General features: G+C 38.5%; 1 protein-coding gene across 1 annotated transcript in view; it reads left to right on the top strand.

The window, feature by feature from the left end:
- The window catches only part of LOC140931007 (uncharacterized), a 30844-nt gene that overhangs the window by 11777 nt on the left and 6406 nt on the right, over nucleotides 1-12661 (top strand). The window contains exons 3-13 of the mRNA XM_073380757.1: nucleotides 710-904; nucleotides 1267-1477; nucleotides 1793-2079; nucleotides 4155-4383; nucleotides 6746-6769; nucleotides 7340-7739; nucleotides 8065-8415; nucleotides 9792-9821; nucleotides 10585-10774; nucleotides 11687-11872; nucleotides 12461-12557. Of these exons, the coding sequence (XP_073236858.1) occupies nucleotides 710-904; nucleotides 1267-1477; nucleotides 1793-2079; nucleotides 4155-4383; nucleotides 6746-6769; nucleotides 7340-7739; nucleotides 8065-8415; nucleotides 9792-9821; nucleotides 10585-10774; nucleotides 11687-11872; nucleotides 12461-12557 (2200 nt within the window). The remainder of the gene's footprint in view (nucleotides 1-709; nucleotides 905-1266; nucleotides 1478-1792; nucleotides 2080-4154; nucleotides 4384-6745; nucleotides 6770-7339; nucleotides 7740-8064; nucleotides 8416-9791; nucleotides 9822-10584; nucleotides 10775-11686; nucleotides 11873-12460; nucleotides 12558-12661) is intronic.

The following is a 12661-nucleotide window of genomic DNA, read 5'->3' as shown; positions in this document are numbered from 1 at the left end:
AAATTCTTCCCTCATGATAACGTTATGTGTTGTAGTTGCTTTTTTATCATTAATAATTCGAGTGAGGATTTGGTATAAAAACTTACTACTTGTTCTTCAGTCTTCCACGACCGTGACATGGCGATTATTGCATCTCTCTAAGGACGGCAAAATAATCAGCTAAATGTACCTATCCTTGCATATTGCTCAAAATAGAGAGCTTATTAGTTGAAAAAAAAAATATATGTTCACAAATGGCACCAACAGAAACGCCAGTTTAAAATACTTTTTTGGTTTTCGGATGCTACTATAACGGGGAACGGGCACGTGGAACGGGAAAATGAAAAATGGGAACAAGGCCGAGCATTGCAAGTGAAGTCACTGATAGGGCAAGGCTTCAATTTAAGCTTTGTTCCCATTTTTCTTTTCCCCGTTCCCTGTGCTTGTTCCCGGCTCCTTTCCCTCGTTTAAGTAACATCCTACAATTCCAAAACCAAGAGAAGATAAAATTTAAAGCTTGTCAAAACTTATTGCTTATTTTAAAAACTTATTAGCCTATTGGTAATCATTATATCAAACGTTTAACAGCGAAAGCAACGACCTTAGCTATCACTTTGAGCTATCAAGTATTTCGCAAAAGGTCTGGTTCTTGAAAAACAACAAACACACAAATAAAACGTGACGTACAAACTAGAGACCTTCTAACCCAAAGGCCCCTTTACTGCCACAGGTAAATTTTGAGCTCCGACGGTTAGCAGAACGAAAGGGACAAGACGAAGATAACTTCACCAAGTTGGCAAACTCGGTGGACGAGTTCACCAATTGCTTACTTGAGCCTTTGAAGACCGACAAAGAGGCTCGTTATATCTTCGGGGAGGCTCTGGATTGTATTGTAGAAGCTGGTATCAAACGGAAGCAAAAGAAGGTGATTCAATTTTCTAGTGCTATAACCATGAGCAGTTGAGCTTAGTAGATATGGTTGCTTTTATCACGAGATTTCTCTTGGTGAACAATTATTTTTTGAGTTCTCCGTTCAGTCCTGATTGTTTTACCTTTGATTTTTCGTTATATTCGGTGTATCTGGATCGAAGAACAGTTTTCAAAGTAGCTCTGAGTTATTGATGTTGCTACTGGGTTGAGTTATGATGAGAACTTTTTTTCACTGGCATGGAAATGTTGAAAATGAACCCCTGAAAAATAAATTAGATCGGATAACAAGATATAACTCGATTACATTTTCAAATATTAACCAAAAACTTTTTTCTTGTGTGCAAACTTTTATCGCAGTTTTTCGCTCATCCAGTTGTGCAGAACTTAATGAAGAAAAAATGGTTCGGAAAATTCGGTAAAATGAAGAGATCTTCCTGGCTGGAGGTTGGATGGTGGACATGGATAATACTCAACATTTGGTGTTTATTTGACCTCATTTTGTTTCCATTCTTGTTCACTTTGTTTTATATCAAGCATCGCATCAACAGAGTTGTACATCGAAGTAAAGGCAAGTAATTGAGTTGAGATAGTTTTAGATTAGTGCTCTACAAACGATTTTGAAACGATTTTGGTTTCTAGATCAGGTCCATAATGCAAAAATAAGGTTACTCTAATGAAACTTTTCTCGACATTTAGATACCTTCAAAACGAAGACCTAATTAGGTCACCTTACTACGCTGGCTAGCACTCTTCTTAATTTTAATCATCAAACCATAATAGACTCATTACCACCACAGGATCGCATGACAAACATCTACAACGTAGATCTTTATCATTTAGTTTTTAGGTGCTATACTTATCGGAAAATAATGATTATTTACAGCGATGGATCTTGCCTTTGTTATAAATGCAACTTCTGATGCCGCAGACGATGCCTTCGACCTGATGAAATGCACCTTAGATTACTTGCTTCACAAGTACAAAAACTACCAGGTGAAGTTTCAGATCTTCTTACATGGAGATGAAGATACATCTCTGAGAGAGATTTCTTTACCAGAAGGCGTGGAACATTTAACAAGGAATACAGACGTTAAAATTCCTGCCCTTCATGATGATCTGAGGATAGTGGAACAAGCCTTCAAACAGAGTGGGGGATCAAACTCAGAAAAGGTAGGAATTGAAAAAAAAGAAAGCTAGAAATTGTACCAAAGGCCTGCCCTTATTCCATCTCGTTCCATTCTTCAAATGTTGGCACATTTTTCGGAAGTTGAATTCTAGAAGACTGTATCGAAGTTCAATGAAAGAAAACGAAAGTTGTTGTCTTGTGTTCACGTCATCTACTAAACGTGAAATTAGGCACTTTCTCGTCGTAGTCGTGCAGTGACGGCAAAGAATGTACAAAGAGCTTGATTCATATGCAAAGTTGCTGTTTTGCCGTTCTCGTTGCTGTCGCTGTCCTTTTTGTTTAAACTCTCTAATAATATGTATACATCGGTGATGCAAAGTATTAGACTAGCAGTGACCAGTCTAAATATTCTTTTGTTCGGTCGTTTCCGTCGAAACTGACACTAATGACAAATGTAACATTTAACCGGATCAATTCCTTAAGGCGGCGTTACCTTTTTGATAAAGCACGTATCAACTTCATTTTCCAACATAAGGCCGGCTTTTATATTTTATTTTATTCGAATGGCTAAATTTCAATGTGAATAAGTGTGAAAAGACTCGAACGCCAAAACTAGGAACTACACATAGTACGAAGGAAATAGAGCACTACTAAAAGTTACGACTTCAGTTACGTGGTGACCTACGAAGATTTGTGTTTTCGGGTTGACGCTGAAATTGTGTAGTGACTCTAAAATTAGTTTGGGGGTCGTTGTCGGGACTGGAATGAGTCAGCAGTGATTTAGTTCCTAATAAATTCATTGCCACGCTACACAGCCTTAACTTAAAGGAGAAAAACAAACCTATCATCCGGGCTGAGGCAGCCAGCGCCGCGCCCGGGTGCCGTTTACTGACGAGGCGAGTGCAACGCTCTCCTTTAAGGGACAACCTATTAAGAAAGTTGTTCAAGATGTCGCCTATGTATTCTTTTAATCTCCTCGTTTATCTATCTAGGACATGTAAAACTACCCAGACGCTAACGGAAGCCCAAAGAACACCTCTGGGCGTCTTCTTAATGTAAAATTACGAGCAGCCATCTTTTTTCTTAGTCCCACGAGCTAAAACCGAGCGAAAAGAAAATAGCCACGCGTGTGACTGAGGGCTCCCAAGCTCCTTGCTTCTCACGGCTTCTCCACTCGCGTGTTACACGAGTCACTCCGCTATGTTTTAAGACTGAAGTAAGAGACTTCTCGTAGTCAGAGAAGCTCCTCAGGTAAATTAAGGCATGGGCCTCAATTTGCCTTAATTTGCTCTCTTCAAAAGTGAGGGGGTGTTCTATATCTAAGAGCTTTAGATGAAGAGACATAAGACTTTGCCAGCTAACCACATTTTTAGTTTGTGTCAATATTGTGCTTTAAAATTATGCAAATTAGGTCACGTGACCTCCATCGGCTGAAAAAGCTTGTTCTTCAAACGGCAACACTTTTTCGTGCGTCTTCAATTATTTTACCGGTTGCATAATGTTAATGCCGTTTAATGTATCACTTCTGTGCTTGGCCTTTTTTTAGATATTTAAAATCGAAGGCGTTAAGATGGGATACAATTGCTTTGGGGGACTTGGTCTAGTTGAAAAAGCCGTTTATTTTCCAAAACAGTGAAAAATTCAAAAAAGGCCAAGCACAGTCTTGTAGATGCTTGCATTATACATTGTCCTAAACCAGTCCGGTTTAATAACTCACAACAAAAGTGTTGTCATTTTTGTTTAAAGACGTTTTATTGTTTTCTGGCCGTGTGGAGTCACGTGACAACATTTGCATAATTGAACATCACCTAATTGACAGAAACCACACATGCATGTATCTGGCAAAGTTTCATCTTTCTACTGCTTACGTGCTCAGAGATAGACCACCCCCCATTGCTTTTTTACTGAATCATTGGGGACCCATGCCTTAATTTACCTGAGTCTCTGTAATGTTGTCACTCGAAAGAAGTTCTTCATTAACAAATTGTAACTTTTCAGTTCACTTTGTCATATGTACTGTATATGTAACCCGTGCTGAGTCCTCCAGTGCGTGTGAGCAGCCGTTTAAGGTTTATATACCGCTGAAATTACTAATCTTTGTTTGCAACATTGTTTTTAGGTCTTGGTGTTGTTTACTGATCACAAAGTTTGTTTAAAACAAAACAAGGAGCTCGTTGAGAAAGAAATCAAGAAAATCAAAGAGATCCAGGGAATAACGATTTTATCAGTGGGAATTGGTTCTCACATAGACATCCGCGAATTAAAAGAAATCAACAGTGACGAACGCAAAGTCATGCGCTTTGGAGAATACACAAATAGAAAAATCGTGGGGAAGAGTATCTCACACGGTATGTTGTTATTTGGCTTAACACAACTTGGAGGTCAGAGACGCCAAGGAGTAAGCCTAAAGTCGATAAATGCTACGTCGTGAAAGTCGAGTAACGCAAATTATTCAGTATCAAGTTTGCCAGTATTTCTGTTGGAAGGATAGTAAAACCACGTCATTTGACAATCATCGTGCCTAAAAGCATGGACAAAAAATATTAAAATAGCAATTGTATGAAGTGGGGCTGATGACCTGGTGGCTTTTTAAAATTCTGGAATAATAATTCCCCGCAATCGTGGAGCGAGTCTATTGTCGAAATTCTCATCTCGCGTGGAACGTCCGTGGATCGCACAGCGAGGTAGAAACACGGGTCGGCTTTACATATGTATTTCTGGTTGATAGTTGCAGAGACGTCATCGATCGTGACGTCCAGCTGCATTAAGTTTTCCTAGCAACACGACTTCCACTGTGTGCTCTATCATGTTTTCCATCCCCTGTAAAAAAAAATGATTACATACCTCAAGCCGAGTTCTCGGTCAGTACTGTACATTACGGACCGAGTTTTTTCCGTCGATTTATGGCCTTAGTGCTAAACGAAGTGTTGCGATTAACGTATTTCTAGGGGGCTGGGATCACAATTGTAATGACTGGCGCCAAATGTAATTAGAGTCACAAATGTATAAGCGGCTCGTTACAAAAATGATAATGGGGGCCTTGGTAGCAAGTAATTGGTCACAAACAGGAGCGGATTACTTTGGCTCCTGGTCACAAATGTAACAATAGTCGCCAATATCATATCAGGGGTGGGTCATAATTGTTGTCAATCTTGCTACCATCATTACGCGTCCTCGCACAGATTAGGAAAGTGTCTGATTGTTTAGTTATTTATATTTATTTAAATTTGCTACAAAATTCAAGAGTATCCAGTTGTTATGTACGTCAAGAAAATAGCTGTTAGTTTAGTGTAACAAGTTATGAAAGAGGTAACCGGCGGGAGGGGTCTTACGCGCGTTTCATGTGCACCTTGCCTACTAATAGGAATCAAGTTTGCAAGTGGTATTGCCTTTGGAAATATTGAAATAGCACCTATAATCTTAATTATTATAAACTGAATCAATGGATAATGCAGTTCTTGAGCTCTGATTGGCTTAGCCATCATGGTATATGAGCCATTATACCATGCTCTCCAAATATGATAACTGTACGTGTCTTCTCACAATTAAAAACAAGCTGAAAATCGGTTGTTTTTGCAAATAGTTAATGTCGGGAAGAATTCTCGATATTTTGTGGACGTTTTAAATAAATAGAGGATATTACATGGTGGCGAGAAGATATGAATTTTATGTTCGAGTGGCAAGAACAATATCTCACTCGTTCGCTTCGCTCACTCGTGAGATATTGTTCTTGCCACTCGAACATAAAATTCATATCTTCGAGCCAACGTGTAATGTTCTTTTTATTATATGGAGAAACCAATTCAACAAAAGCAAAAGGCGGGAATCGTGACGTCATTGAACGATACGACACTCACAAAGGTGACATACGGAAAATACGCCACTCGGGTCCCGGATGAAGTGGCGTATGGAATCTACGAGTGGTTTAGTTCCCAGTAAAACACTCTTCTCCATATAATAAAACCAACTATTTCACTCGCGCTTGTTGGATATATGAAGATTATAGCCAACAGGGCGCTACACGCCTCGTTGGCTTCCTACCATCTCATATCCAACGTGCACTCGTGGATAATTGTTAATTGTAATTGAAATGTATTTTTTACCCTTTCCGCATCTTTCCGTATTGTGATATTTAAACTGGACCTAATTTAACACGTTCTTAAGCACTGAACCCTTCCGCTTGCGATCTACCCCTTATTACATCCGTGACCCTTGATTAGCACCAGTTATTACATTTGTGACTTCAACACTCAAGTCAAGAAAATCCAAAATCTCTGTCAGCTAAATAAACCTCCCCACTTTACGTTTTTGCTAAAGTACTTCAGTAACCACATTCAACATCTTGTCATTCACTAATTTCAAAAGTAGCTCGTGGAATTCTTTACCCTGGCTTCCACACATGTCTTCGGAACACGGAAGCTTCCAAAGCTTCCAATTAAAAACATTTTGCTTTTTTCTTGACACGCGGTAGAAATTGTGACAGTTTTTACGTTAATAAAAAAAAAACCCCTGCAGTGTAAAGGGAAAGAGAAGTTTTTCCTCATAATTATCTTATTAAATAACAAGGAAATGTAAGAAGAAGCTATAACACTGTAGTTAGTATAACTTTTTCTAACAATATTCTAGATTTTGATTCCAAAGATTAAAGCAGAGCTTCTTTTTTTTTCTCACTTTTTTAATTGTTTGCTTATTTTTTTCTATTTTTGATAGAGCTTTACGGAAAAGATTTGTTCGGTAAGTATCGATAACGAACGTCATTCATTCGTTCATTATTTTTCTTATTTTGGGTTTTATTTATTTATTTTTTGGTTGTCTGATTGAAATAGATAATTCTCAAGACACCTTTTCAGTAACATCTAGGGGGTACCCCTTTAATCTTGAGAGGCAGTCCGGGAAATCGGGTTGGGGTGTGCTGTTTTTTTTATCTAAAAATACTAAAATGATATATGATTTTCCCTTCCCTGATTCCCATCCCCTGATTTCAGGCAGAGAACGACAAAAGGGTCAAAAATCTGCTTACGGCCTTCAGACATACAGGGTGTAGGTATTTAACGTTATTTATATTCTAAACAGCTTCAGAGGCTTAAACCTCAGCTGCACCCCTACAGCCAACCATGGGTCAAGCAACTCCTCCTTCGGGGGGAGCAACAGCGAGGCAAACCCGTGAATAAAAATTTTCCCACTTTTGGCGGCCTAGCGGCGTCGATGTTGCTGCACTCTATTTTACTATTACAGTAAAGTCATGACTAAGCTGATACTAAATGAAGAAAACAATGATTTCAGCATCTCTTTCTGTGTTTGCAGAAAGTTACCGAGAGTACTTCACAACTCCCTATTTTGTGTTCATTCGAGATACCCTCAGCTACCTGGCGCTGCTTGGTTTGCATTTTGCTCTTTGTCTTGAGACCTCAAGCATCCCGTTCAGCGGTTTAGAGTGGATGATATTGGTATTCTTCTTGGGAAGGATCTTGATGGAGAGTCGACAGTTCTTAGGTGTCAAAGAACATCAGATGTGGACGCCTGTAACCAAGAAATCTAAGGGATCAAAGTCCGACGAAAAGACTAAAGAGAAGAATCGAAAGGGATTCACTCAAATCTCAGGCAAAGAAGAGGAAGAAGAGAAGAAAGAAGAAGGGAAAAATGAAAAAGAAACGACGCCAACAAAAGTAGACATTATTCGACATAAATGCAACAAATATTTCAGGTAGCAAACCCTACTTTTATCATTAACGCATACCCTGGTCCGACTTTTTAAATCTGACCAGTGTCACAAAATGGTCGTGCTAGATATCAAATGGTGTATTTAAGAATATTTTTTCAAGTGTAATTTACAAGTGTAGCTGCTATTTTCAAACTCTAAAACAATAACTACAGTAGGTATAACTCTATTCGGTAGTTGAATTGTCTTTTAATGTTAAAGATGCTTATCTTAAGAATGAAAAACGGACTGACAAAAAGGTAAAAGAGACCAAAAAGAAATAATAACTGTGAACAAAAATAAATCGTTATCTTTTATTTTAATCCTGTAGTGATCGATGGAACATTTTGGACTTCATCACCCTTTTGAACTACACGGTGACCTTTGCACTAAGAGTAGTCACGTGGGCCTTGTCTGAATCGACCACTGACAATCGAGCTCTCGTAATCGCTGGATATCTGTACGGTCTTAACACCATGTTCCTTACGCTTCGAGTGTTTGGCCACGTGTTGGAAACTATCAAGGGGATTGGCGACATTCAGATCGCTTTGTTTCACATTATAGGCGACGTGGTGACCATCTTCTGGCAGTTTACTGCAACTATATTGGCGTTTTCTATCGCCATCACAAAAGTGTTTATGGCAGAAAGATCATTCATTTCTAAAAACACTGGCACCGAATCGTGAGTACAACATACATTTAACGTGAAACATCTGCTAGCAAGACACTCCTCAGCCCCCATAAAAATGCAGGCAAAGTTCTTTTGATTTGCAGGAAACCAGGTACCAGTAAAAACAAGGATCACACAGTACGTGGTCTTCAAAGAGAGAAAACCTTTACATATGGCCTGAGAAAACAGCCATAATTTCGCGACGCCAACACTGGTTTGCTCGCAAAATGACGTCGGAGAAAAAAGCGCTGAAATTCCATAAAAAATAACTTGTTACTATCCAGCCATCTGGGTAGTGCTTTTGATTGGTTGAAAATTTGCTTCATCGAATTAAAAGCACTACCCATGTCTCGGTAGCAGTGACACCTTATCAATATAGAATTTCTACGCTCCTTTCTCAGACGTCATTTCGCGAGGTAATCAGCGGTGGCGTCGCGATATATCGGCTGTTTTTTCAGAGTATAACCTTCAGTTTTCGCCACTTCTTCTCCCACAGCGGGAAACGAGTTTTCAGATTATGACTTAACTATTAGTCGTCAGACGCTTTATGGAAATCAACTTTAAAAATAGAACTGTCAGCCATCTCAGCAATTGTTGAAGAGTTGTTTTCCCTATTACTTGAACTTAAAGAACCTTCTTTTTTAGAGATCCTAATGTTGTATGGAAACCAGCTTTAACAGTTTATAATTTCCAATTTTAGTGTTCTACGTCTTTCATTCGGTTTCTTACATCGCTATATTATAAATTCAGGGTTCGTACACTTGTTCCCTTATAAAATTCAAGGACTTTTCAAGGACTTTCAAGGGCCACAAGTTGAAATTTCAAAGACCCAATTCATTACTTTGAACACACGTTCCAAATAAACTATGAATATATTCCGATAATAATGGGCTTCTGTTCTTAAAGGTAACCATTTGTATGAAAATTTGTTTGTGAGTCAATACCTTACTTTCATTTCCTGAACGCCGATTTTATGTTGTTGGCTTAAACTGGTATTTGCCAAAGTTGTTTAGAGAATTGAAAATGTTCCTCAATTAAAATTCAATATTTGTCCAGGACCAAACCGAATGAAGGAGAATTTCAAGGAATTTCAAGGCCCAAAAATTCAAGAGTTTTCAAGACGCGCACGAACCCTGTTTATTTTGGAATGTAAAAGTTTTATAGACGATCGAACTAACGAGACAATTTGTGTTGACGGTCAAATACAGTAAGAGTTATTGGAGGAAATAACCGCCGAATTTTATACAGCTATATTATCTCCGCGTACATTTAAATGGAATGGTTACACCTGATCTTTCTCTTTTGTTCGGTAACATTTAAACCAGAGAAATCGAAAGCTTGGTAAACTAAAGATGCATCATTATCATTTTGTTTTTCCTTCATTTTAGTGCCTGCAAAACGGCCAGTGGGTTAGTTTGGTAAGTAAATTTTTGATCCTTTGTCAGTGGCATATTACAACACACGTAAAAAAAGCTATTTTATTGTTATATTTCACGCACTTTTTCATTTTTATTGTCATGGGCGTTTGATTGAAATTTCCTGGTAAAAGCGAATGAACGCGTTTTTTCTTAGCCTTAAGTTTGTTCGGAAAAAAATAAGCCATCTCCTGATTCTTCTTAATTTCTAGCGATTTATGGATATTGAAATTATCGTTAGAAAGAAGTTCCCCTTACTCACTTGGGCCATCACGATGCCTTTGTATAGGGCTGCAACTTCAAGACCGCGGTGTTGAAATTCTGGAGCTTTATGATTTATTTATTATTGACTCTTCATAAGTTACAAATTACAAATTAAATTGAATTAAACGAATATATACACACAAACATCCTCTGCTCGCAAAGAGCTTGGCTAATAGAGGTGGACAGAGGAAAACATATAGTAATGTATAACTAGGATGAAATTAAGAAGAGGAAAGGAAAAGGAAGAAAAATCTATATAAACGGCACAAGAAGATGGACTGAAGTTATTACAACACGATGTTACAAAATATACAAACTTATTTTACATTACATGTAATCTTGCTCAGTTTTAATTATTAATTAAAGTAGGTGTGTCAACATAATTATCCTGAATTGGCTGAATTCACTAAAGAAAAAAAGGTACAAAGATGGCTCTGAAAGCTTGTTACTCGGCTCCAAAAATAAACATTTTGTAAGATACTGTTTTGTTATCATCCATCAGTTGGTGGAGCGTGGTGAAGCATCTTTCTTGGTCTTTTCTTGGAATAGCGGAGCTGGACCCTTTAGAATCAGTGGACAGCGCATCAGTCACTATCGCACACTTCCTCTTCGCAGCCTTTCTTATCATGGGAGTCATCCTTCTCGTCAATATGATGATAGCCCTACTGTCTAACACTTACCAACGAGTGAAGGTAAGGTCGACCGAAGATCATCTTTTGAAATCTTTGAGACATTTTCTCACACATTTGTCCTCGAAAGAAGAATATTTCTAATGCACGCAGCAAAATAGAACATGTCGGGCACATGGTCTCAGCTTCAATCGGAGACAGATATTATAGACAGTCGTACTACTAATTATAGGGAGCCAGGGTGGCTTGGTGGCTACCAGAGTCACCATGTCTGAAAGATACTCAATCACTAATCTTTCCTAGTTAAAGGAGTTCTACCGTCCTCTTTTAACTCCGCGTCTCGATTTCAAGTCCTCCTCTAACCAAGATTAGACTCGAGCAGTCTCTCTTTTTCTTCAGATTTAGCAAGAGGAGTGCTCACGCGAGAAACGAGGGCGAGCCCTAGAAGAAAAAAGAGCGACTGCTTCTATAGCCAGCGCACATCGTTGTCCTCGCTTTTTTTGCGCCTCTCCCGTTTCGTGCCTTCCACCACGTGCGTGGTCATTTTCGTGTCTCAAGCGTTTCACTCGACGGACTAAGAAAAAAGAGAGACTGCTTGTAGTCTAACCAATTAAGATGGGATATGAGTCTTATTATGTCCTAATTCAGGTAATTGGATTGTCTGTATGATTATTTGTGCGGAGTATCTATAAACTAGATGGAGTAGCTGAATGTACTTATATAATCAAAGTATTTACCTTTTTATACCGTTTGGCATTTGCTTTAAAAGTAAATCATCGTTTTTTCATTTGGCATAAATTCAAGTTTTATATCCTTCTCGGAATGAATGTAGGATGAATGTAGGATGATTGCTTGTTCTTAGCTTGTTCTGCTATGTTGCGGGAAGGGATTATGGTGAAATCTACCGTCGTGTGTTAACAATTATTCTTTGAAGCAGCAGCTTATTAAGATAATCGTTTTCTCTCGTTTTTTAAGGATAACTCCATGAAAGAATGGTCGTTCAAGAAAGCCATTACCATCCAGACATACAGGGCATATCATCCAATACCTGTGCCACTTAACCTTATATCCAATTCATTTCTGTGGATAAAACGGTTGTACCTTCTCTGTTCGAGGCGCTGCTGCGACAGACAACAGGATAATAACAGTTTCAGTAGTCGAGTGAGTAAGTTTTAACAAGGAGTGTACCATTTATACAAACCACCCCGGTAAAAATGTTGTGCATGTACGTAAAACTATACAATTTGACATAGTTGTTAAAAACCCGCTACGAAGCTTTTCCAAATCAGCTGAACAGAGTCAGAACAGAGTGGTAAAATTACATCGCCACAAATCCCAGTCCATTATTATCTGAAGCTTCCCAAACGGAATGGGGCGAACCATTCAATTTTTTCAACCGGAATTTCCGGTTATCCCATGTAAATGGTAGTACCCTAGGTCATGCCATACATCTTCATTGCCTAATGGACAAAAAAGTGATATTCAGTCAGAACTAGTTAACCCGAGATTCCGCCCTTAAAATGTTATATTTATCCCTAAGAAGTTTTGAGGCTTTGGCGAAGTAGTTTTGCCCACTTACTTTGCCAGCCTTACTTGTATATATATTCATTTTGTTTCTCTGAACAACAGAAGGATCACTTACCGCATCATTAAGAAAACAATCCTCGACACGATAATCTTGATTCAACCGTGCTTCCAACCTTAGTACCTGCATCTTTCATATCAGAACTCCTGGTTTATTTATTTTAGAATTCCCTGGAGAAAAAAGGAAATACTTTGAATGAAGTTGTGGAAAAACTACAGAATGCGTACCTTTCCAGTTATGGCTACTCATTTCCTCTGACAGGTAAAAATGCTGTTTTAGTACGTATGGTCCTCAACAGCTTTCCGCCAACAGATCCTGACTAATGCTCATCTTCGTTGATTTATTTTTACCAGTTTCTTCGAAAA

This window comes from Porites lutea, chromosome 1 (assembly GCF_958299795.1).
Source record: "Porites lutea chromosome 1, jaPorLute2.1, whole genome shotgun sequence".
Classification (NCBI taxonomy): Eukaryota; Metazoa; Cnidaria; class Anthozoa; order Scleractinia; family Poritidae; genus Porites; species Porites lutea.
This window is presented reverse-complemented; position numbering and strand designations above follow the sequence as displayed.